The 26,221-nt window shown below is 35.5% G+C and overlaps 1 protein-coding gene across 3 annotated transcripts in view; it reads left to right on the top strand.

Moving 5' to 3' along the window:
• CWC22 (CWC22 spliceosome associated protein homolog) overlaps positions 1-4,721 on the top strand; it is a 63,539-nt gene extending 58,818 nt beyond the window's left edge. For all 3 annotated transcript variants that reach the window (XM_021702812.1, XM_044913340.1, XM_021702811.1), the window contains exon 20: positions 3,877-4,721. In XM_021702812.1, the coding sequence (XP_021558487.1) occupies positions 3,877-4,463 (587 nt within the window). In that variant the 3' untranslated portion in view covers positions 4,464-4,721. The remainder of the gene's footprint in view (positions 1-3,876) is intronic.
• The last annotated feature ends 21,500 nt before the right edge of the window (positions 4,722-26,221 follow it).

The raw sequence follows: 26,221 nt of genomic DNA, 5'->3' as shown, positions 1-26,221 counted from the left end.
CATGTGCTAGCTACCCATAACCAGAGTTACCAGCTACTGCCACTCCTCCCATCCACTGCCTCAGGGCAGCTTCTGCTCTCATTTGTAATTACGTAATTCATTGTGCCTGCTTTTAACTTTATAACTATGTTTTATGAACTCCTTTATGTCTGGCTTATCTTTCACAATTACTTTTGTGAGATTCACCTGTAATACTGCATTTAGTTATAGTTCATTCAATCTTATTGCTGTATAGTTTTCCACTATATGAATATGCTACAGTCTATTTAACATCCCTTTTACTCAGCAGCAATTTAGATTTATAAATAGTATTCCCGTGAATACTCTTATTCATACTTGGTAGATATATGTATATGTACATATGTGCATTTCAGTTGGGTGTGTACTTGGAGAATCACTGGGAATCACTGGGTTGTAGATTGTGTGCGTATTTAGCTTTAGTAGATAACTGCCAGTTTTGCAAGTGGTTATTTCAGTTTATACCCCCATCAGCCATGTTTGAGAGTTCCAGTAGCTCCCATCCTCACAGCACTTCAGTTGGCTATCTTCTTCGTTTTAACCATTCTGGTAGATGTGTAATGGTATTGCATTGTGGTTTAATTTGTATTTTCTTGATCACTAATGAAGTTGAGCACTGTTTTATATTCTTATTGGCCATTTGGGTATTTTTCCTTTTGTTAAGTGGCTATTCAAGTCTTTTGCTACCCCCCCCTTTTTTTGTTTTATGAAGTTGTCTCTTCTATAAATGTGTAGGAGTTCTTTAGGTTTTCTGGATATGTATCTTTTGTGACATGTATGTATTGCAAATAGCTAGTTCAGTTCCATTCTGTCTCTCCAGGCCTGTGCAGCTGCCAGAGCTCTGTTGGTCTCTCTGTCCCTCAGCAGCAGCCCTGAATCAGCAGATGCTCACAGGGAGAAAGTGGCTGTAGAATGTCAGCTTACCTCTCTATGGTTCTGCCCTCCTTGAATCTTGGCCCTTATTCAACTTAAAGTTGCAGAAAGTACAGAAAATTCCCATATAGCCTTCACCCAACTTCTCCTAATGTTAGCATTGTACTAACCAGAGTTCAATTATCAAAGCCAGGAAATTAACATTGGAACAATGCATTAAACAAATTCTTGAATTTGAATTGAATTTCACCAGATTTTCCATTAATGTCATTTTTCTTATTCCAGGATCCTACTTGCATTGAACTGAGTTTCTTCTTAGTCCTCTGTATCCTGTGATAGTTCCTCTCAGGCTTTTCTTGGTTTTAATGGCTTTGATACTTTTGAAGTCCTCTGGTCACTTATTTTTTAGAATGTCCCTCAATACGGATATCTGTCTGATGTTTTTACATGATTAGAATGAGGTTATGCATTTTTGGACAGAATACCATAGAAATGTATTCTTAATGCATCTTCTCTTGGAGTTCATAATATTAATATGTCTTATTGGTGACATTAACTTTGATCACTCAGTTAAGGTGGTATCTGCTCGATTTCTTCATGGAAACTCCTTTTTTCTGTAAATTAATGTCTTATATAAGGGAGATAATTTGATACTATGCAAATCTTCTCTTCCTCCTCTACCTTTCACCCTTTAATTTTAGCATCCATCTTTGGATCTTGTCTGCAATACTTAACTGCTGTGGTGTTTGCTGAACGTGGTTTTTCCATTTGCTTTTTTGTCCTGCATTTAGTAATTGAATTTCTTCTGCAAGAAGAAGTTGTCCCTCTCCCCCCTCCCCATTTATTTATTAACTGTGTATTTCATCAGTGTGGACTCATGGATATTTATCTGAATTAGTTAAAATCCATTACTGTCATTTATTTTGTTGTTCAGGTTATTTCAGCTTTGGCAATTAAGAGCTCCTGCAAGTTGACCCCTCTGTTCTTTCAACATACCCCTATCCTTTTTTTTTTGAGCACTGCCTTTCTTTATAACATCTCAAGTTGTTCCAAGATCTTTAGTGCCTTTAAGCAGAAGATTTTAAATTTTTATCTGGCATTTCTAGTAGTTTTCAGCAGGGGCACTGGTCTTCCACAGCTTTCTTCATCCTCCCCGGAAGTGGAAATACAGTAGTAAAGGATTTTTTCAAATGTGCCATTTTCTGAGAAGGTCTGTGGTATTTTCCCCAGGGTCAACTCTGTTTTCTTCCATCATAGTATCTTGGTCTGAATAAGAGATAGTCTAATTGTCCAAAACACATATCATTTCTTATTTTTTAATGCATATTTTAGTGGCAGGACAAAGTAGTTTGGAAGGTTGATCTTTATACTCTTGTTCTCTGGCTTATTGCACTTAAAAGAGTATTAGATACTGTGTGACAGCCAGAATTGTGGGACTCTCAGTATTTTATGTTATTAGAGCAAGATTGCATTTGCCCACAGGAAGTCTTATTCTTGAATTAAAATATATAACATTGTTCGTTTAATATTCACCTCTTTTAATTCTAAAGAATTTGTTATTTCATGGTATCTGTTTTGAGAACAGGTGATAACACAGCATGAATTGCTGCAATAAGGAATCTTGCCGATTCAGAATTAATTTGCCTCATCATACAATTTCAGTAGAGAGCTTTCAGTTTTATTAGTAAAATATTAAGTAGCATAAAAACAGTATGAACTGCTCCCAAATTAGAAAATTGTAAAGCAAACACCAAAGAGTGGGGAGGTTGCATATTATGGTAGGGCTCAGGGTTTTGTGTCAGCGACACAAGAAAAAGAGTGGTGTAGAGTAGGGTCAGAGAGACGCTGATTTAGCACACAGCCAGATGGTTTCTGCTTGGGTAGCTGCAGCTCAGCTGAGAACCAGAGAAATAAATCCTTAGTGGCAAACCAATGGACTGTGCCAAGGATAGACATTTGGCAGAAGAAATACAGGTTGGTACAGTGAGATTTAGGTGGAGATAGGACGAAGGTAGGCAGTTTTCTACCATATTTTCTTCTTTCTGTATATGTATGAATTTGACAGAACTTTTGGTCATCTTAGCAACTTTGACTTATGTACCCAAAAGAAATAACACAAATATAAAGTGATTAAACTTGTTTTATAGCTTAAAATTTCACTGTGATTAAGATTTATATTTGTGATTATATCAGTGAGATTGAATTGTTCTAGGCCATTTCAGAAGAGTTTTCTCAGAAATCAAGCCTTCATAGTTCTCATAAAGCATATGATTATATGTCTTAACAAGCTTCACTTCCTGGTGCAGATACTGTTTCTCTGATAGCACTGGAGAGCAGAACTATTGTGGGTTTTTTTTAAGATTTTTTTATTTATTCACTTGAGACACAGAGATACAGAGAGAGAGAGAGAGCATGAGCAGGAAGAGAGGGAGAGGAAGAAGCAGGCTCCCTGCTGAGCAAGGAGCCCAATACGGGGCTCGATCCCAGGACCCTGGGATCATGACCTGAGCCGAAGGCAGACACTTAACCATCTGAGACACCCAGGCGCCCCAGAACTGTTGTTTTTGTAGAAAGAGGTTTTTATTTGAAGAATGTATATTTGTGCTATTAAACAAACTCATGCACCCCACTCCCCCACCTTTAGGGAGTGATGTTGCTGGCATGTGTGATCACTGTATTTTTTAGAAGTGGAAATGTTAGTCACTTTATAAAAAACTTTACATTTGCTATAGTTTATTTAAAGTTTCTGTTTACTGCTTTGAGTCTAAAGATCAAAACAGTACTTTGGTAACTAATGGTGATATGATGTATATTCTTAAAAATTACTCATAAAATATTCTGTCATCAGACTTTCCATTCAATCAGTTTAGTTTTGCATCCAGTTTGTCTGAATTAATAAACCTACAATGGATCAATAAATGTAATTGTTAAATTATGAAATTAAAGATTAAAATAAAAGCTAACTACTTCATTTTACACCTGCAGCTACTGATAGAAGAAAGAAGGGACAAGGGAACACCAGAAGTAAAGAAGTAGATAAATTGATCAGGAAACAACAAACCCATGATAGGAAACAAGAAGAAAGAAGGCCAGAGCAAAGACATCAAGAAACATGGACTGAAAGAGAAAGAAGGTCAGAAAAACATAAAGATAAAAATTCAAGGGATCCACATTGGAGAAATCCCATAACAAAATACACTTCAGACAGAAGTGTTCCTTCTGAACGAAATAGTTACAGTAGAATCATGAATGACAGAGACCAAGAAGCACACACAGATTTGGAAAATAAGCATGGTGATCCCAAAAAGAAGAGAGGAGAGAGAAGAAATTCTTTTTCTGAAAATGAGCACAGACACCGAAATAAGGACAGTGAAAATGTTATAAGAAAAAATAGATCAAAGTCAAGAGAGAAGAATAGAAAACATTCAGGTTCTAGAAGTGATGAAGATAGGTATCAGAATGGTGCCGAAAGGCGATGGGAAAAATCTAGCAGATACTCTAAACAATCCAGAGAATCAAAGAAACATCAGGACCAGCGAAGAGAAAAGTCTCCAACAAAGCAAAAAAAATGATTCTACAAAATTACAGAAACTGAACATGCCTTATATTCAGTTGAAACAAATTATTTTTTACATTAACGAACTTTATAGAGAATTCTTGTATAAAGTAATGGTTTGTATTTGTACATTTAAAATTTTTTTCTTTTTAACATGTTTTATAATTGATACATCTCAAGGCCCTCCACATAAAATTATTTGAAAAGTTTCACGGGAGAGGGATGTAATTCTTGCTTATATTTTGTTAATAAAATGATCAAATGCTCATTGAATCAGTGATTTTTTTCATTGACAAAATTTTTTTTCCTGATAATGTTTCCAACTGTTTATAGAACTATTATAATGAATTATTAGTGGCTTTTTTTTTTTTTTAATAACTAGAGACCAAAACAGATGAACCATTTCAATGTAATATTTTTGCTTTGTTAATGAGATGCTATGAACCTTTTTTAGGAGTCACCCTTTTTATAAAATAAGAATTATTTCAAGTTTCATATTACATCTTGAACAAAATAGGTATGTGTAATTTTTTTAACAAGTGTTTTGATGAAGCTAAGGGTATGTTAGTCTTTTAAACAGATACAAAGCTATATTATTTAGAATTAGGACTTCTCTCATCTCTCATAACATTTCTTCTCTCTGGACTGCTAGATTAACGTTTAATTGAAATTCTTTGTGATTAGTGCTTTTTCTCAGCCTTGAAGGTATATCATTGTTGGTAAGTTAATGTGTGTTTAACTTTTAATTTAGATTAATAGGTCATTGGAAAACATACAGTCATGAGAAATGTGAACAGCCTGTGAAATAATTCCAATTTTTATAAGAATTTTAAAGGTTTCCATCACTGTAACTCTTACCAATTAATATGTGACCATATTATTTATTACTTTTGAAATAAAATATTGCCTCTGAAATTTTAGATTTGCTGACATTTAACCCTACTTACCAAATAGACTGCTTGTGCTTACTCACTTTTAAAGTACTTAAAGTCCATTTTAGCTGATGTCTGGTTTCAAGAATAATGGGACCACCGTCTTTAATGTTTGACTTTCAGGCATTTTCTGATTCAAAATGTTTTCTATTTTTGTTCAAAAACTTGAATATAAATAACAATAAAGTCCATATAAATAAATAAATATCCTCTCCTCCTATCCTCCTGCCCCTGCAAAAAAACAACAAAGAAGTATTAATTGAATATGGCAGCCTGGAAAAATTCTTTTTAGTGTTGTCTCCTACTGTGGTGGTTAGAAGGTGCTGAGTTGTCATTAGAAGGTACTGTCATGGACGCAGTGCATTTCACAAAACTATGAAGCTCAGCAAATTGGATTTAAGAAACACATAGGCTATGAGCCCTAAAGGAAAATAGTTTATTTTTGTAACTGAACACTGATCTTGGGGGTGGTAAAAAGGACAAAAACTGGACTAGAAATTTTAGCTTATTTTCTTCACTTTAAATTTGTAATTTCTTTTCTAAATGTAGAAATGGGAAATCATTCGATTTACTGAGTCGTTAAGACCTTAGAGCGTTGTTCAAGTAGGTAATTTTTTAAATGTAACAAATATTTATTTCGCTCCTATTATGTGTGCAGACCTGTTCTAGGAACTAGAAATAAACCATGAAGAAAACAGAGAACTCTTACAGGGCTGATACTATGGTAGGGAGATATGGTGGTCATGATGTTGGTGGGGTGGTTGGTAATTTTCCATAGGAAGGTCAGAGATCTCTGATAAGGCGATGTTTGCCCCGATTGTTGAAGGAAATAAGGGCTTCAACCCTGTGGACTGCTGTGGGGGGAACCCAAGCAAAAGGAATTGCTGAGGCATAGATGTTTATTTGTAACAAATATTGCCTGGAAATTTATGTTAACATTTCCTATTCAACTAGTTGGATTTTTTTTCTCCTCACTATTTTACTTACTTTTAACAAAAGCAGTTAACACCTAACTCCCTTCAAGCAGAAAAGTATTTTGAATTTAACTGAATCATACCAGGGCACAGTGATTGGGGGCCTGGGGCAGAACTGGACTGTCGGCCTTCATGGTGCATTTCTAGCGCATCAAATGTGATATGCTCACATCCCCCGCCCTGCCATTCAGGCAGGTTTTTTCACTTTCATCCTTTTAAAATGCAGCTAAGAAACATGTTGACTATGTCTGCTATTTCTGACTTTTTACTTCTTAGGATTAGCATTTTTTTGAGGATCAGCTGAGTCCTGTATATTTTGCATGCCATTACTCACTGTGTTTCAGTTTCTCAACTTCTTGCATCCAAGGTTTCTCTATCCCTACTACATCCCTAACCACCTGCACCCATGTCATCCCCTTTATGTTGACTTCAGAATCCACACCATCTCTGAAATCTCTTCTTCCAGCATCACACTTTGACCACTGCCCATCCCACTCACATGCTCTAGTAATGCTAGTCTAGGAATCCTTTCATCAAAACTTCAGATGTACTGACTTTGTTAAAATTCATCATCGCGCCCCCCTCCCCATTCTTTCACTTGCTTTTAGGAAGAGACTCGGGTTCATATTGGGTAATTTATTACCATTTCATTTGAAAACTATTTGGCTAACTGCACATTGAAGTCTGACTAGGTTTTTATCTGACCTATACCACTTGCTGGCTACTGACTTTTGGGCAGGTCCTTCACTTAGTGTCTCCATTTGTGTCCATTTTCTCCTATGAACAGTGGGAGAACGGTAACTTCCTTAAAAAGTGAGTGGCCTCTGTGGCATGAGCAGGGCCTGGAGCTAAGTGCTCAGTGTGACTGTTCTTATTATTTATTTATTTTTCTTATTATTTTTGTCACTAAAGGCTGTACCATAATTCATTTTTCCTCAGAGCCACATCCTTTCTAACTTAACTGCAATTGATTCTATGAATCTCCCATCATTTTTGAGTTCCCCTTTCCCCAAATCACCAAACTTCAACAGTATCTTTTTTATTTTTTTATTTTTTTATTTTTTTTTTAGAGAGAGAGAGAGAGAGGGAAAGGCAGAGGGAGAGGATCTTCAAGCAGACTCCCTGCTGAGTGCGGAGCCCATTGTGGGCGGGCTCTCAGAACCCATGAGATCATGACCTGAGCCAAAACCAAGAGTCTGACACTTAACCGACTGAGCCACCCAGGCACCCCTGGACTTCGACAGTAGTCGGTGCACATCCTCCTGTGCACCAAGTACTGCTCCAAGGAGAGAGCAAAAAGCAAACAGGCCCTGTCTTCAATTGAGCCTAAATCCTTGCAAAGGAAAACAAAGTTTAAAAAATAAAAACTTACACTTTGAAAAATGTTAGCTATTCAGAAAAACCAAAAGAATAGTGCAGTGACACCTATAAACTACCTCGATTCTGATTTCAGTAATCTAAAGCCTTATTTCCATCCTGTCACTTTCTTCTACATAGAAGTTCAATGACTCCTCTAGCCTATAGCATAAATGTAAATTCGCAGCCTGTTACTCTAGTTTCTTTAAAGTTCAAGTTCACCCTGTCTTAATGATCTAGGAGCTGCCAGCCTTTGAGCACTACTACGTTTTGGAATGTTTAGCAGCATCCCTGACCTTAGCTGCTAGATACTAGCTGCTAGATACAATTTTGCCTAGTTGACTACCATAACCATAGACTTAGCACTTAGGAAATAGTCTTCAGTGGATCTCAATGTCGTGCTTGTTCTGCAGGCATCACTGTGCCCATTCATAGAAAGCTATGCCTATTATACTGCCCTCTTTTTGCAAGGGGAAGATTTGTTTTAAATGACTATTTAATACTCACTTAATAGAGCAGTGGGCAGCAATATTCCAGTTTTTGTTCAGCAAAATTTTCTGATATTCTAGGGAGGACATTCTGATTGACATTTTAAGAGGTATGTTTTCTGCAAATAGAAGCATGATTATTAGCCTGTTAATATGATTGTCTCATATAGGTTCTGGCTTCTCACTGTAGCTGTTTGTTATAACCAACACACTTCAGGAATGGCAAATAATGAGCTGTGACTGTTGTATTATTTTTTTTTAAAGATTTATTTATTTGACAGAGAGATACACAGCGAAGAGAGGGAACACAAGCAGGGGGAGTGGGAGAGGGAGAAGCAGGCCTCCCACCGAGCAGCGCGGGGCTCAATCCCAGGACCCTGGGACCATGACCTGAGCCGAAGGCAGACGCCTAACCATCTGAGCCACCCAGGCACCCCTATTGTATTATTGTTAATCCTGTAATAGAGAATTAGATTATCCAATATCCAAACACCTTAATTTTTGATCAAACACTTCAGTAACCATCAAATGGTTGCTGAAGTGAATTAACTAGTCATTTAATCAGTAACTTCATGCACTATAAGACCTAAAAGATTGGCCAAATGGGATTTAATCTTCACCGAGTTAGATTCTCTCCTGGAATAAGTATCTGGTATGAATCCAATGTCCTTATGAGTCCCATACTCTATATAGCACCTTAACCAGAGATCTTCCTCCACTATTTCTGTGACCAATACATGAGAAGTCCCTGTGAAGGCTGTACCGAACATTTGCTGTTTCTGTCTGAGGATGATTCCTTCTCTCTGATCAGCTAATTTTGGGAACTTGCCAACAAAAACACTCCCTGGCCTGGCCATACAGGGTACCCAATCCCCTGAACAATGGAATTGGTTCAGGAATGAGCGTATGACCCACGCTGGTCCACTCAGAATCCTTGCGCAGTTGTTCTTCAGTTCGGAGCATGAAACCACAGGACCATGTCTAAGGGCACGCAGAGCAAAAAGGGTGTTTATTGAAGCTGGAGCATCCAGAGTCCTGTGGAAATTGAGGAAACAATTCTGTTTCAGTCCCTAAATAAATTGAACTGTGGCAGAAGCTACACTTCCCAGGTATGAGTTAACAAATCCCTTTTCTATTTAAGATACTTTGATATGGATTTATACCACTTGTAATAAAAACATCTATTAATTCATGGTGATTCCTGTTGATGGACAGGATGGAATCATTTGGACAGTTATTCCCACCTCACCATATTTTTGCTTACATACTTTTACTTGAAGAAGGGTAGAAGGAAATACATGTATACCCAATAAAGATGACCTATGGGAAAAAAATACAACAAAGTACCTTTGGGTGGGTCTTAATATTTTAAAGAAACATCTAAATGAGTTATTTAAATGAGGTTAATTTTACCAGTGATTTTAAATGAGGTTAATTTTAAATGAGGTTAATTTAATACTAGTGATCTATTTTTATAAATAACAGAACCTCACTTTTCCTACAGCACTCTTCTTGGGCTTTGAAATGTATTGCACAGATGCAACAATTCAATTCACAAACAAAAATTGGTTTCATGTTACCAATGAAAAGGACTAACTGCAGCTATTTTGAGAGCTATAATACCTCCTTTAAGCCACAAAGATACTTTACCTTAACAACTAGTGTATCCTCCTGATCATTTTACAATATGAAATACTGAACAGTAAAAATACTGCAAACATTTGCAATCTTCTTACACAAAATAAAAGCAGTCTGAAAATCCCATTATATACAAATAACTGCAGACTCTTCTTGAAATACAGGAAAAAATGTAAAAAGTCAACATTACCACCATTCCTCAAGTTTTGAGAACAATTTTGCTTGTGTCCTAATATTATTTTTTGTCTAAAAAGGGAGAAGATGAAACTCTTAGGGGTATTTAGCCAAAGAGGGAAAAGAGAGGAGGAAAAATTGTGTTTGTGCTTAATGAAAGATCCTGAATTGCTCATCTAGACTAGAGGTAAGTATTGGAGAAGTGATGGGAGAGGTGGGAGGCACTGGGAAGGAGCTGGTAGTTACTGATAAAAAAGAGTCATCTTCTGTACATACTTCTCAGAGGTCAGAAGTTCAATTTTATATTCCTTTGTATCCCCAGATTCAAATCTAAAAATCTCTTGTAGATGCTCAATGAGCATTTGATGAATGAGTGGGGAAACAGAATATTTTGGTTTATTGCTAAGGAGAATAATTTTATACACTTCGGGATTCTTGGGGTTTTGTGAAATTTTAAATGCAGATCAACTACTATTAACCCAGTTGGAGTCCAAGTATAACTATTTTGCCATAGAGCATGAGAAAGTCAAAGTCAAGAACATATTAGCTTAAAACCTGGGGCATCAAAATGAAGATAAAATTTATGCATAAGAGTATATTAAAGGTAAAATACATAGAAGTAGAGGGAGTATAAGTGAGTAGAATCATTTTAGAAAATTGTTTGACAGTATCAGCTAAATTTGAACATACATGTTTCCTATTCACCAGCAATTCCACTCCTAGGTGTTCAACAGTATAGTAGAACACTACATGTTAAGTGGAGAGAGGTAAAGGGTACAAACTTTCAGTTATAAGATGAATAAGGCCTGAAGGTCTAATGTATAACATGGTGATTATAGTTGATAACACTGCATTGTATAATTGAAATTTGCTAGAAGGGTAGAACTTAAATGTTCTCACACAAAAAAGTGAGAAGTGGGATGATAGATAGGTTAATTAACTCAATAGGAGGAACTCACAATGTATATATACATCAAATCATCATTTTGTATACTTTAAATATCTTACAATTTTATTTGTCAATTGTCAATTATACCTCAACAAAACTGAAAAAAAAAAAGAAGAAAGAAACACTGCATCTTGGGTACCTAAATATACAAACATTAAAGAACACTGTGAACATTTTCAATCTTTTTTTCTTCCCAACAGAAATGTGTACACATGTGCACCAAAAGATGTGTACAAGAATGTTCGGAATAGCATTATTCTTAATAGCAAAAAAATTGGAAACAGCTCAAACGTCCAATAACAGTAGACTGGATAAATAAATTAGTAGTTTATTCATGCAGTGGAATACTGTACGGAAATGAAAATAAAATCATAGCTATGTCCAACAACATAGATAAATCAAGAGAGCATATATGTTGAACCAAAGAAGTCATACGCAAAGGAGCACATACTGTATGTTCTCAACTATATGAAGTAGGAAAACAGGCAAAACGAATCTAGTCAGAATAGTGGTTACTTTTGGGGAGGAGGGTAAGATATGTTGAAAGAAAGGATAAATGGCACTCTGGGGATGCTGGCATTGCTCTAATTCCAAACATAGGTGTTAGTTACACATTGTCTTTATTTTGTGCCAGTGCATTGACTTGTAAATGTTCAGGATTTGTACACTTTCTTTGCAGTAGCAAAAGCAAGTTAAAAGAAAAAAGATATAGATGTGTAAAATCTCCTCTAGTAAACTGTGCTTTTGATCTTCTTTCCAACTCAAATACAGTTGCAATTATTGCCTCATGTTAACTATAAACAAAGGTATGTGATGTGGGAGATTGCATCATGGCCATTTCTCTAATCCCTTTCTGTGTGTCACCATTAAGAGGTATGCTCTATTACTGCACTGTTGAGACCAAATGAGATGCCCAACACTGAATCTGAGTTTTAATCTGAATCCTAGTTATAGTTTTAGCCTTTTTACACTAAGAATCTATTTTTACACCTCTGCAAGAGGTTTGAATGTAGGTATATGACTTGCTTTGGCCAATCGATTATCAGCAGACATGATGCACAGGGAAACGTGAATAGTCGTAGGCACTGGGGCTTGTCCTCTCCTGAGGCTAGAATTCTTTCCTCTACCAAGTGCATGAGCCCAGGCTAAGCTTGCTGGATGATGAGCAGCTGTGGCCATCCTGTTAGCTGACATGGAGCCAACTGTCACACATAAAAGTGAGCCCCCCCCCAGACCAACCAACCTGCCAAGCACCAAATATGAGTGAGCCTTGACCTGGCTGGCACAGACCAGAAGGCAACCCTCAGAGCTTTAGGAATTAATCAATGTTTCCTCTTTTAAATCATTAGTTTTAGAGTAGTTGGCTACACAACAAAAGCTAACTGATATACACAATAATGACCCCTAAACTTTTTGCACAGAAATTAATATAATACCTACCACATCACTAAGACATTTAACAAAGGTTCTTGATAATGATGGAGCTTTCTTCTTGTTCTAGCCTTTTCTCCTAAATAGTTTTACAACATAAACCCCAAAGATTTAGCTTCATAATTATTAAAAGATTTTAAATGTCTCGTGTATTGTTTTTATCACTGTTGAGTTTGTTTTGTTTTACTAAACCAGCCTCTTTGAAATCTTCAGGAATGATCTTCAGGTATGTTATGATTTTCCCCCACAAAACCATGCTGATTACTATTAACTATCTCTTTAGAAAATAATAGTCAAAACCGTTCTTCAGCACTGCACAATTTTTTTTTTTAAGAAATATATTCCTGTCAGAGAAATGTCAAACAAATTTACCATGGAGGGTTGTGGAATCTACTTTCCTTTAAGCCTTTGGAAGAAAGACTTCTCTTTTCTTGAACATATCTAAAGGTAATATTTTGATCCCTACCAATCCAATGATTTAAGCTTATGCCTCAAATGCAACATAAATACAAAAGCTCAGGAAAAATTGGCACGCATCTTTGCAATGTAGTAGGACTGCCAGTAATTTCTGCAATGTTCTTAATTCTAAGAGACTTGTGATTTATAATTTGAGTTTTAGGAGAATGCTATATAATCAGTTAGTTCTGCTGGCTGTACTATTGTAGGCCAAACCCCTATCTCTTGGCTACTGCCCTTCTGGTATATATTGCCAATCAGAGACACAGGTGAGACTCCGGTGAATGATTAACACAACTATGTGGCCCCAATAGGAAGTGTTAAAAGAACTCATGAAAAAAGTGAACAATACATGTGAAAAGATGGGAAATATCAGAAAATATATGCAAACCATAACAAAGAGTCAAATGGAAGTCCTAGAAATGGAGTTATGGTGACCAAGATGAAAAATTCATCAATGGAGTTACAAACCCAGAGGACGTGCCATACATAGGAATGAACTAATGAATTTAAGGATAAGTCAACAGAAATTTTCTAAAGTGAAACACAAAGAGAAAGAAAAACAAAGGGGAACACATATCTGAGATAAGTGGGACAATATAAAATGGTCAATAATACATGTAACTGGAGTTGTAGAAAAAGGGCAGAGAGAAAATGGGACCAAAAAATCCTAAATTGATGAAAATTATTAATCTACATATCTGAGAAATTCAGCAAACCCTAAGTAGGATAAATACAAAGTAAACTACAGGAAGGCACATCATAATCAAACTGCTGAAAGACTCAAAGGTAAAGTCTTGAAAGCATCTGGAGAATAAAACACATGGCATACAGGTGAGCAGCGATAAGAATGTTGACTAACTCCTCATTAGAAAAAAAATGGAGGCTAGAAGAGTATAGAGCAATTTTAGGTGCTTTAAGAAAAAACTGTCATCTAATATTCTATATCTAGCAAAAACTATCTTCAAAAATGAAAGTAAACACATCTGTACACGAAGAAAAGCTGGGAAAATACTCATCTTCATCAGATCTGCAATAAAAGACATGTTAAGAGGGGCACCTGGGTGGCTCAGTCAGTTAAGTGTCTACCTTCGACTCAGGTCATGATCCCAGAGTCCTGGGATCAAGCCCCACATCAGGCTCCTTGCTCAGCAGTGAGTCTGCTTCTCACTCTCTGTCGCTATCTCTATCCCTGTCTCTGTCACTCTCCCTCAAATAAATAAATAAAATCTTAAAAAAAAAAAAAAAGACATGCTAAGAGGTTTTCTTGAGACTGAAGGGAAAATATGCCAGATAGAAAAGTTACCAGATAAAAAATTTTCATACATATATATTCAAATTTTATTTTAGAAATTACTGATTCCTTAAATTAAAAGATATAGTGTGGGATTTATAGCATACATAAAATTAGACATATAAGAAGAGTAGCACAAAGGGAGGGAAGGGAGGCAAGTCCACCACTGTAAGGTGCTTACACTATTGATGAAATAATAGATATTTTGGGGAGATATACTGTGAAAATTAAAGGTGTATATTGTAATTTCCAGGGCAACCACTAAAAAAAACCCACAAAGACACAATTAAAAAGTCAATAGAGAAGCTAAAATGTAATATTAAAGAATAAATATTTGATTTACCAAAAGGGTGATACGAATGGAGAAACAGATAAAAGAAGAAATGGGACAAATAGAAAAGGAAGCACAAACAATAGAGAATTAAACATAAATATATCAGACCTTTCAAAGAGTATTCTTAGATACCTAAGAATAATAAAACAGAAGACAATATGTAAAATGCTTGAAGTAATTGGTATGAAGTAGACAAATCTAGTGGGAGATTTTAGCACCTCAGTAAGTGAGAGAGCAAGCAGACAAAATATTAGTAATGATACAGAAGATTGGGAAAACTCTATCAACTAATTTGATCTAATTGTCATTTGTAGAACACTATAGCCCAAAATAAGAGAATACAAATTCTTTCCAATTGCACATAGAAAATTTATCAAGATAAAAAAAATAAAATTTATCAAGATAGACCATATATTGGACTGTAAAACAAGTCTCAATAAATTCCAAAGGTTGAAATCTTTGAAGTATGTTTTCCGACCACAAGAGCACTAAGTTAGAAATTAATAACATTAAGATGTCATTAATGTTATTAATCTAAAAAATCTTCAAGTATTTGGAAATAAATAATACATTCTAAATAACTCATGAACCAAAAAGGGAATCACAAGAAAAATTAAAAATATTTAGAATGGAATAACAATTAAAAAGCAACATTTCAAAATTTGTGACATACAGTTAAGCTGTGCTTAGAGGTAGATTAAATTTCAAATATAAATGCTTAAATTAGAATATATATAGTCATAATTGAAGGCTATATTAGCTTATTTTTTTATATTTTTATAAGAGTCAATATATTAGAAAGAAAGATAGATGACCTATGTTTCCAACTTAAGACATTAGAAAAATTAGAGCAAGTTAAACTCAACATAAGTAAAAGAAATGACCTAGTAAGATAGGAGTTGAAATCAGTGAAATAGAAAATAGGCAAAAACAGAAGAATGAACAATGTCACAAAAATTGTTTTTTTAAAAAGAGTAATAAAATTGATAAGTACCAAACAGGACTGATCAAGGAAAGAGAAAAAGCACAAATAGCTAATATTAGGAATGACAGAGGGGACATCATTACAAATTCTGCAGCAATTAATGGGCAAAAAGGGATATTATAAACAATTTTATACCATTAAGTTCAACAACTTAGATGAAATAGGCAAATCCAAGGTTGATAGAAATTATAAATTACAAAAACTAACAGGGAATGTATAGAAAACTTTTATAGATTTGTATCTGTTAAAGAAAAACCTTCATATAAAACCAAATACAAAACTTCCCACAGTTTCAGAAAACACAGGAAGAGGAAATACTTCCCAGCTTGTGTTATGAGGCCAGATTCCCCTGATATTAAGACCAGACAAGAATATTCAAGAAGAGATAATGGCAGCCCACAGCACACCCACTGAAGTGGCTAAAATGAAAGTGACTGACAATACCAGAGTTGGCAAAGAGAGAATCAACCAGATCTCTCATACATTCATGGTGGGAATGTAAAATGGTACAGCCACTTTGGAGAACACTTTGGCAGTTTTCTTTAAAAACATATTTGTTTATAATTCAGCAGTTCCACACCTGAGTATTTAAAACAAATTAAAACATAGTGTTCACTAATGCCTTATACAAAAACATTCATAGCAGTTTTATTTGTAATTGCTAAAAACTGGAATCAGATGCCCAGGTGGCCATCAACAGGAAAATGAATAAACAAATCATGGCATACGATGGAATAAAAAGCATGAAACAATTTATAAAACATGCTGCGTGAAAGAAACCAGAACAAAAGAGTGAATATTACATGATTCTTGAAAAATCAAATACATTCACTGATATTAGAAATCGGGACAGTGGTTGCATGGGGTTATGGGTTGACAGGATAGGGGTACAAGGGGAAGTTCTGGGGGGATGGAATGGTCAATATCTTTATAGGTATTGGGGTTACACAGTTAAATGCATTTGTTCAATTGGATCGAACTGTACGTATATGTACATTTCTCTGTATATGATTATATAAATAAATATGGCTGGAAACCAAAAGAATATTTAAGACAACTTAATTTAGGTCACTTAAAATAAAAATTGCAAGCTAAGCTGTACTTTTCAAATAGGAAACAGTATTCATCCTTAGGCATATTATAGCTTACTTTTTTATGTTAGAAAAACTAAAGCAACTTCTAATGACATTTTTAAAAATTTTTATCTCATTGTTTCCCTTATATGATTTTGCAAACCGTAATTTTATAGTAAGTTGAATTCAGCACTTCAAAAAAGTCTTTTTTCTCTTTCGGATTTGATTATTCAATTAGTCATCTAAAATGCTTTGAAGCCTAAGCAAATTTTTTGTCTAAAAACCTACGAGCGTTAGTGCTTCTCTTACCAATGGGCCTTATTCTAACCCTTTCTTTCTATAAACACATTATGTCCCAAATTAAATCAGTTATCTTTGCCACTGACTCTATTTGGAACGAGTGTAAATCTCAATAGTTATAATTTCACCAGTCCCAGATCTCTAATTAATTTGTCACTAAATATAATTAAGAAACTGAAGTAATTCATTTTAAGAATCTGCGCTAGTGCCAAAGGGTAATTTAAAAGCTTCTTTGATTCACTGGGAACTTAATATTATGTTTTTACTCACCAGAGAAAAAATAACCCAAAGAAGCCTTCCCACTTCCGTATGCAGCATTTAAAAATTTTATTTATCCGTAAATAAAAGACTAGGTCCTAGATAATTGGATCACCTCAGTTTGCTATTTTATGCAAAGACATTTATTATGTTGGGAAACCATATGCTTTTTTTTTAAGTGTATTTATCCTTATATTTTTATTGTAAATTTAATACAGTTTCATGAAAGAAAATTCGAAAGTATCAGAAAAGATGGGAAAACAAAAATGCCCATAGTTTCATGACTCAAATGCAACTACAGTTAACTCTATGGAGTATTTCCTTTCAGGCTACTTTATAAATATTAATTAAATATTGGCAATGTAAAAAAGTGTTTTTTATGTATTTTAAGAAAAAAAATTAAAAGGAACACTTGTGTACCCACTACCCATTTTTGTTGTTGTTGTTTTGGGTTTGTTTGTTTGCCTCCACTGCTGCTGCCCACCCCCTGCCAGGCTAGGCCACCCCCCTCTCAGTCCACCAGTCCTGACTGCTACCACCCCAGCACCTACATCACTGTCCCCATTGCCGATCTTAAATCAGAGAATATATTACCAGTGTTTTTAAAGTCCTACAGGCACATGACCCAATGCTTCACTGCATCCCACAGGTAACTATTGTCCTAAATTTAATACTTATCATCCCCATGCTTCTGTTTATGGATTTACTCCACAGGTGTCCCCCTAAGCATTCTGTCACATCTCTTAACCTCTCCTACGCATTTGCCACTTCTGTGACGCGTTTTGCTGCATTCTGGATACTTCCTTCAGATCTGCCTTCTGATTTTCCAAACGAATGCTCTCTTCAGCTGTGTCTAATATTCTGTTTAAATTCTCCACCAAGTTTTTAATGTCCATTACTTGATTTTTTATTTCTAGAAGTGTTACATTTTTCCTTCAAGTCCATTTTTTCTTCTATTTTAATAACTCTCTGTTCTCATATGTACAATTCTTTTATTTCTTTATTTATATTAAACTTGTTTCTAATTTGTGCCCAGCTTAAATATTTAAAACTTCTGGAGGTCTGATTTTACTGTCTTGTTTCCCACTGTCTTATTTTCTTGGGTGCTATTTTCATTTTTTAATATGAGCTAATATTTTTCACTCGTGCTAATTTTTGAGGCTGAGTTATAAGTGTGTTGCCACAGAAAGGATTTGCATTTGAATCAGCCAGAAGCCTGGGGATTCTATCAACTGGGACTACTTTTGAATTTTGGCTTAAAGTTTTGTGAGCCATGTAAGTAGTATGAATTTCAGGTCCTAAAACTTTGGTGACATTGAACCTTTCAGGGAAGATATTTTGCACCCCACCTAGCATCAAGTTTGTTTCCTTGATGATTCCTTCTGTGGAAAAAGCTTATTTCTACTTCTCTGTCCTAGTAACTGTGGAGCTCTTTGGGGCCCCAAATTTATGCAGTCTACAGTTAGATTCTCAATCTTTCATAGACCCTTGGATTTGCTTCCTAAACTTGGTAAATGCGTAAGGACTAGGTCTCTGAGGAAAAAAAAAATTTCCTGATCTGTACCACTTGGCAGTTTTTGTGTTATAAACACTCACATGGCTGATTTCAAACTATCAGTTTGAAACATTGAACATGAAGTTGGGAAGAGATATGTATAGTCAGCACTCTGGGCTGGTGGTAGGAGCTCCACACTCCACTGCTCACATTCTACATGGCTCAGAAAATGGAAGCTCAATTCACTAGTTTGGCATATCCCTCAGAGTGGAAAGACAGTTGAATTATTGCTTACCTCCTTGGATTTCATCTTTGATCTTGTTTTAGGCTATTTCTACCGTCTTGGCAGTACGTTTTAAAAGGAGGAGTTTTATATACTTATTTTTTAGCCCAGAATTTCTTTTTACCAAAGGGCTGTTGAGGGTATCTACTTAGCCTTATTGTCAAAAATAGAAGTTCTCTTTGTTTTCTTCTTCTCCTTTAAAAATGCAGAGTATTGGGGCACCTGGGTGGCTCAGTTGGTTAAGCGTCTGACTCTTGGTTTCCACTCAAGTCATGATCTCATGGGTGGTGGGATCAAGCCCTGCATGGGGCTCCTCTCTCAGTGGGGACTCTGCTTGAAAGATTCTCTCCCTCTGGCCCTCCCCCCTCTCAAATAAATAAGTAAATCTTTAAAAATAAAATAAATAAAAATGCAAAGTATTGTTTTTATTTTATAATTATAAAGATATTACATGTTAATTATAGGGACTTCGAAAAATATACAAAAATACAGAGAAGAATATTAAAGCTCATCCATAAGCTCATAACCCAAAGCTAATTACCAATAACATTTTGGTGGTTTTTTTGCCCCCTCTTTATATTATGTACATGCATGTGAGCATCTATCTCTGTATTTTATCTAATTTTCATCATATTGTATCTACCATTTTGTAATCTGTTTTTTATTTCTTTATAATAGTGAATGAATTCTTCTCATGTCATTAAATATTCCTCCACAACCTATTTTTATGGCTACATAGTATTTTCTTACATGAGTGAACCATAATGACTGATCATTTATATTGTTTTTAAGTCTTCACCATTACAAATAATGCTGAGATGAACATAAAAGTTGTGTTTCTGGTCAGTTTCCTGAGGCAAAGAATTTTTACTTTGAGCTTGGAACTGAAACAATCTTCCTCCATGGTGTTAGACCATTTTTCTCTTATTTCTGCCTTGCTCAGCTGTATCTCATTCTGCAGCAACTCACTTTTTCCTACTGTATCTTCAATTCTTCATCATTAATAATCCTTTATAGATCTATATTTTTACTTTGTCAGCCAAACATATTAACCATTTTAAAAAATGGTACCATGAAAGGATATATTGTTAAATGCAATTTTTTAAAAGGCCAAAGGAAAAATCTGCTAAGTACTTTTTCCAGTTCTGTATTCACTAAAATCAATTTCGCTCCTGGATATTGATGACTCTATTACTATTGATATGGCCACCTTGTAAACTATCAAAAGTATTGCTTCCCCGCAAATAAAGATATTTCCAGTCCATTGTGGCCATCTTTGGCAAAGCTATAGAGATAGCAGGGCATAAGCACTGAGTAAGGCCGGTATTTGCAACAGAAGTGAGTCATCAGCTTGTGAGAAATTACAATGGAGGTCAGTCCTTGCTCACTGAACACTCTTCACCTCTCCTCCTGCCCTATGACTTGTTTTGATTGAATCTCTCTTGATGTGAATCATCTATCAGGAAAGGACAAAGCAAGAGAAGTTGAAGGAATGATTCCAGGTTGACCCCTGTGAAATGATAAAATATTTAATATAATACAAGCTTGAGGTAGGAAGAGAGGTGATGTTTCCCTAGAGATTTGTAATCAAAAAGAGAACATTTAAGATTGTTATTTTTAATAATGCAATAATTATGGACTATGGAATATCTCTTACGTTAAAACTAATTCATCTCAAAAATTCAAGTTACAGACATAAAAGTAACTTTACTTTTCCAACAGAAATAGTTGGCAATCTCAGGGCACCTGGACGGCTCAGTCGGCTAAGCATCTGACTTGGTTTTGGCTCAGGTCATGATCTTGGGGTCATGAAATTGAGCCCTGCCTCAGGCTCCAGACTCATCAGGGAGTCGCTTGGGATTCTCTCTCTCCCGCTGCCCCTCATCCCATGTGCTCGCTCTCTCTCTCTCTCAAATAAATAAATAAATCTTAAAAAAAAAGAAATGGTTGGCAATCTCATATGAAATCAGAAGTTATTTAAATATCAGGCTTTAGGGGCACCTGGGTGGCTCAGTCGGTTGGGCATCTGCCTTTGGCTCAGGTCATGGTCCCAGGGTCCTGGGATCGAGCCCCACGTCAGGCTCCCTGCTCAGCATGGATTCTGCTTCTCCTCCTTCCTCTGCTGCTCCCCCTGCTTCTGCTGTCTCTCTCTCTCTCTCAAATAAATAAGTAAAATCTTAAAAAAATATATCAGGTTTTAGTTGTAGAGGATTACAGAAAATATTTTTTACTAAATTCAATTTTCTCTCCCCCATGTGAGTGACATATCTAGAAAGACTCTCTTCTACTTACCTCCTTCTCCCCTACTCCATGGTAAGTATTAAATTACTAGTCAGTCATATCCCTAATATTCAGTTCCATGTACTCAGATGAATAGTATGTAACAATGATACATATTTTCTATTTGGTCAGTTCTTATTCACCCTTTACCCAGAAGCAAAAACACTTTTGTTAGTATCACTTGCCCTAGCCAAGTCCTAATATAACAGTGCAGTAGATGATAAGAATATAGGTTTTTTTTTTTAGACAATTTGCATTTGAATCTCAGACTGCCACTAGTTATCTTTGTGACCTTGGTCAAATTATTTGATATTTCTTCCATTTCTTCATTGTAAAACGGGCAGGATGGAGCCTACTTCACAGGAAGTAAATGAGGATTAAATGAAGATAATACATGTAAATTACTTATTATAATATTAGGACTATACTAAATGTGCTAAATATCTTATTAACCATCAACACCTATTTTATGTGGTCACACTTATCTAGTATTTATTAAGTGCTTATATATGAGTATTTATTAAGTACTTATATATATATATTTATTAAGTACTTATATATTAAGTACTTATATATTGGTAAATTGGAAGAGTATATGGCACATATTTTTTGTTTGTATGTATGTATTTTTAATAAAAGTATATATTTAAGGTATACAACATCATGATTTAATATATATATAACATAGCGAAATGATTACTACAGTTAAGCTAATTAACATATCTTCACATAGTTATCTTTTGTGTGTGTGATGAAAGTACCTGAAGTCTATTCTCTTAACAAATTTTCATTGTTTAACACAGCATTATTAATTATAGTCATCATGCTGTACATTAAGTCTCTAGATTTATTCATCCGATATAACTGCAACTTTGTACTCTTTGACCAGCATTTTCCCATTTCCCCCACCTCCCTTACCACTGCTTTGCTCTCTGCTTCTAGGTTTTCAACTTTTTTGGATCCTACATATTAGTGAATGACTTATTTCACTTAGTATGATGTCTTCCAGGTTCACTGCAAATGGCAAGATCTCTTCCTTTCTTGAGGCTGAATCATATTCCATCATATATATTTGGATATGGATACAGATATGACAAGTATATGTCATATCTCTATAAATGTATATATGACATATGTGTATATGTGTGACATATGTACATACATGAATACATGTGTAAATGTATATATGACATATGCATAGGTATCTATATCATAATTTCGTTATCCATTCATCCATCAACAGACACTTACGTTGTTTCCATATCTTGACTATGCTGCAATGAACATGGGAGTGCAGATACCACTTTAAGGTATTTACTTCATTTCCTTTGGGGGAAAGTGGGATTGCTGGATCATATGGCAGTTCCATTTTTCGTTTTTTAAGGAATCACCATACTGTTTTCCTTAATAGCCGTATCCATTTATATTCCTGCGAACAGTGTACAAGGACTCTCTTCTCCACATCCTCACCAACCTCGTTATCTTTTATTTTTTGATAGTAGTATGGCACGTATTAGACATAAGCCTACCTTCATGAAGTTTACAGTCTACTTGAACAAATTTCACACTCTTCACACATGTACATAACATTATATAAACCAGTATATAATAAAAATATGATGTACATGGGAAAAGCTTTGATTGAGAAAAGGGAGTGAGATTTGTGGTGGGCTAGAAAAGTGGGCAAGTCTTTTGAGGAGATTTAATAATAATAGAACGAGTCAGAACTCAGGATTGGAGTCAAAGAGATAATGATTTGAATTCTGTCTCTTGCACCTCTAACTGAGATCTAGGACAAATTTTTAACTTCCTTAGGCCTCAGTTTCCCCATCTGCAGGGTGTTGACTCCTTAAACATAGGGTTGTCTGAAATATTAAGGAAGATTATGCGAAAGAGTGATTAGTGCAGTTCTCGACCCATGGTGGGTGCTTTATAAATGTGGTGGTGGTGGTAGAAATTGCTATAAATGAAGACAGCGATGAGAATGAACATAGAAACTACACAAAGATCAATTTTTAATGCATCCCTATTCTGTTATTTATGTACTTGATATAATTTTAAGGGAAGTAGACAGGAGCTTAATAAATACCACTTGAAGGTTGTGATGATCATGTTTTATTTGCTATTCCTTATTGAACTTTTTAATAAAATACCAAGGATTTTTCAGGCTAAATTATTAAATTTAAGTAAGTTTCAGAACCAAAACACATACATGAATCATTTTAATTCTTTGTAGGGTATACAAATTTTTTAAAACCTTCCATACCGTAATGTTAATTTTAAAATCAATTTATTTCCTAACGCCCTGTTTCTATTTATAATTTTTACTTTATTCCATTCCCTTTAGATATAATTTCACTTTATGTAATTTTGTCTCTTTCTTTCATAAAATTATATTTATTGTTCTCATAATAACAAACATACATTTGAATACAAAACACAAAAGCCCTCAACAGTGAAGTTATTAATATACCTACCAGATAAACATGATTGAATTAGGGGCATTTACATCTCTGATGGATAATCCAGAGGCAAATATGTTGAATAATAAAACCTGCTTTGGTGCTCTATTAAATTATACAAAATCTGAATGGTAAATGTTAGTATATTACAAGGCTTGATGTTTATTACATTCCCTCCACCTTTATATTTTCCTCTCATTTGGCAAAGTATTATCATCATTTCCATAATGCTGACTATACCAAATATCAGAAAGAAGTATTTTTAAGAGTAATTTCTATCATCAGAACCTGGGCTGCTTTCTTTAAAAACATCAGCTGATTCTTCTTTTAAAAGTTTGGGTAATATCAGCAATTACTCCCCAATTAATAAAGCTCCTTCTTTGGAAACTGAGAAGGAATTAATTAATCACAAGTTCATAAGTGGTACTTCAGTAGATGAAAGGAAATTCTTCCAGGAGACAGAAACCAATGGATTAAGGCTGAAACACAGCATGGATAAAGGAAAATGAAGAGAAGCCAGTCACAGGGCTGGATCCAAGAGCTTTGTATCCCAGAAGGTAAAGGTGACTCTTCAGGATGGTGTGCAGAGGGGCAGCATCACAAGCAGGATGCACGAGACATTTTGGTGTTCAGAATCAGCACTGGCTACCGAGATGACAGTAGCAGGACATTGTAGGTGTTGCTTTGACAGGAATTAGTGGCAGAGTTCGAGCTTTCGCCGTGGCAATTCAGGTATTTTTTACATAGCTTCATCATTAATATGGACTTTTAGGCTCTGACTGTTCTCTGAATTAAGATGGGATATTCACTCCCCTAAAAGGAAATCTTTGATTTGGGGGTAGGCATAGGGGTCAGAGGGAGTCCTTTACATCTGCGGAGTCTAGAGTTCTATGTACTGGGTAAACACAGATTTCTTCAGCTCATTATTATCCTTTGGGAATTATCTTTTCTCTGAGGCAGGCCCTATCCAGTGATAGCTGTGTCCTTGAGTCTGGCATTGACAATTGTTTCTAAAATCCTGGCTCTAAGATACTCTTTGGTAATCCATTAGACACACAAGGAGAAACATTACTCTTTCAGGTCACTGGGACTACATTTATTGAATTTCTGTTTCAAGGGATTAAATGCTTAGTCAGTCAACCTTTATTGAGCACACACTGAGTATCCAGCACTATATTAGGTGCTATAGGCAGGCAGAAAAGGTATGATAGATGAGGTTCCTGCCCCATTCTAATTTTGACATAGGAAAAATATAAAGAAGAGCCCTTGAAATAACACATCAACATATAAAAGCACATTTTGTGTATGCACCACAGTCTACCACTGATCACACATGTTATTCATTTAACAGTTACTGCACACATATGATGATATGTAAGACCCTAGGTTAATGCTGTGATGTTATAAACTGAATAGAGCACAGCCTACCCTTAGATTGCTCCTAACCTAGAAATAGCTGTGACAAATAGACAAGGAATTATAATATGCACTATGTGCCAAGTAACTGGTACAGATCTGAGATTGTTATATCTAAGAAAAGCATTATTAGAATAAGTGATATTTGTGTTGTCCCTTAAAAGATGAGGAAACTGCAATGGGAGGACATATGCAAAGAGATTCCACAGAAGAAAAACATAACAGAAGACAAAGCATAGCCTATCTGTATTAGTTACCTAATGCTGTGTAACAAATTGTTTCCAAATTTACTTCCTTAAAACTATAATAATTTATTATCTCTCATGGTGTCTGTGGGAGAGGAATTGGGATTGGCTTGGCTGGCTGGTTCTGGCTTGAGATCTATCATGATGTTGTAGTCACACACTGGCTAGGGCTGCACTCATCTAAAAATCTGACTAGGGCCAGAGCATTGTCTTCCAAAGTGGCCATCTTATACAACTGGTAAACTCATGCTTGCTATGGCCAGGGGTCTCAATACCTCTTCAAGTAGGCTTTTCATGGGCCATGCTAGCATTCTCATAGTATGTGGCTGGCTGGTGATCAATCCAAGAGACCAAGGTAGAAACTGACACCTTTTATGACCTCAGAAGCCATTTCTGTTATATTTTGGTCATGCAGGCTAGCACTGATTTAATGTGGGAAGGGGCCTTATAAGAGGATAAAGATCAGGAGGTGAGGACATTGGAGGTCATCTCACAGCTTCGATACCACACCATCGAAAGTGAGATGATTTAAAAATAATATATGACATAGTTGGTTTGGGAAACATCTGCAGACCTCTATCAGGGGTTTCTTGGTCTACCCTCCCAACTAGAATGTGAACACCTTGAAATAAAAACAGTGTCCTTTATCTCTGTTTTGTTCTCAGTGCCCAGAACACCCCTTGGTAAAAAATAGACACTTCATGCATGTTTCTTAAAGAGGTGAATTAATAAACATACGAATGAATATGATCCAAGAGATTAAAATATCAGAAGCATGGGGTGAAGTCTTGATTCAGGAGAATGTGAGAAGCCACATAAATGAGCCAGGTTCTGCATGGAATCTGGAAAAGTAGGTAAGGTGGATAGTAAGAATTGTAGATGTTATCTGGCTTTAGCCAAGGCTTCATCTGGCAGACATGATTATTTCAGTCACTCGAAAAGTCTATGTTA

The sequence above is a fragment of the Neomonachus schauinslandi genome, chromosome 3, assembly GCF_002201575.2.
Source record: "Neomonachus schauinslandi chromosome 3, ASM220157v2, whole genome shotgun sequence".
Classification (NCBI taxonomy): domain Eukaryota; kingdom Metazoa; phylum Chordata; class Mammalia; order Carnivora; family Phocidae; genus Neomonachus; species Neomonachus schauinslandi.
The sequence above is the reverse complement of the archived record's forward strand: the minus strand, read 5'-3'. Positions and strand labels throughout refer to the sequence as shown.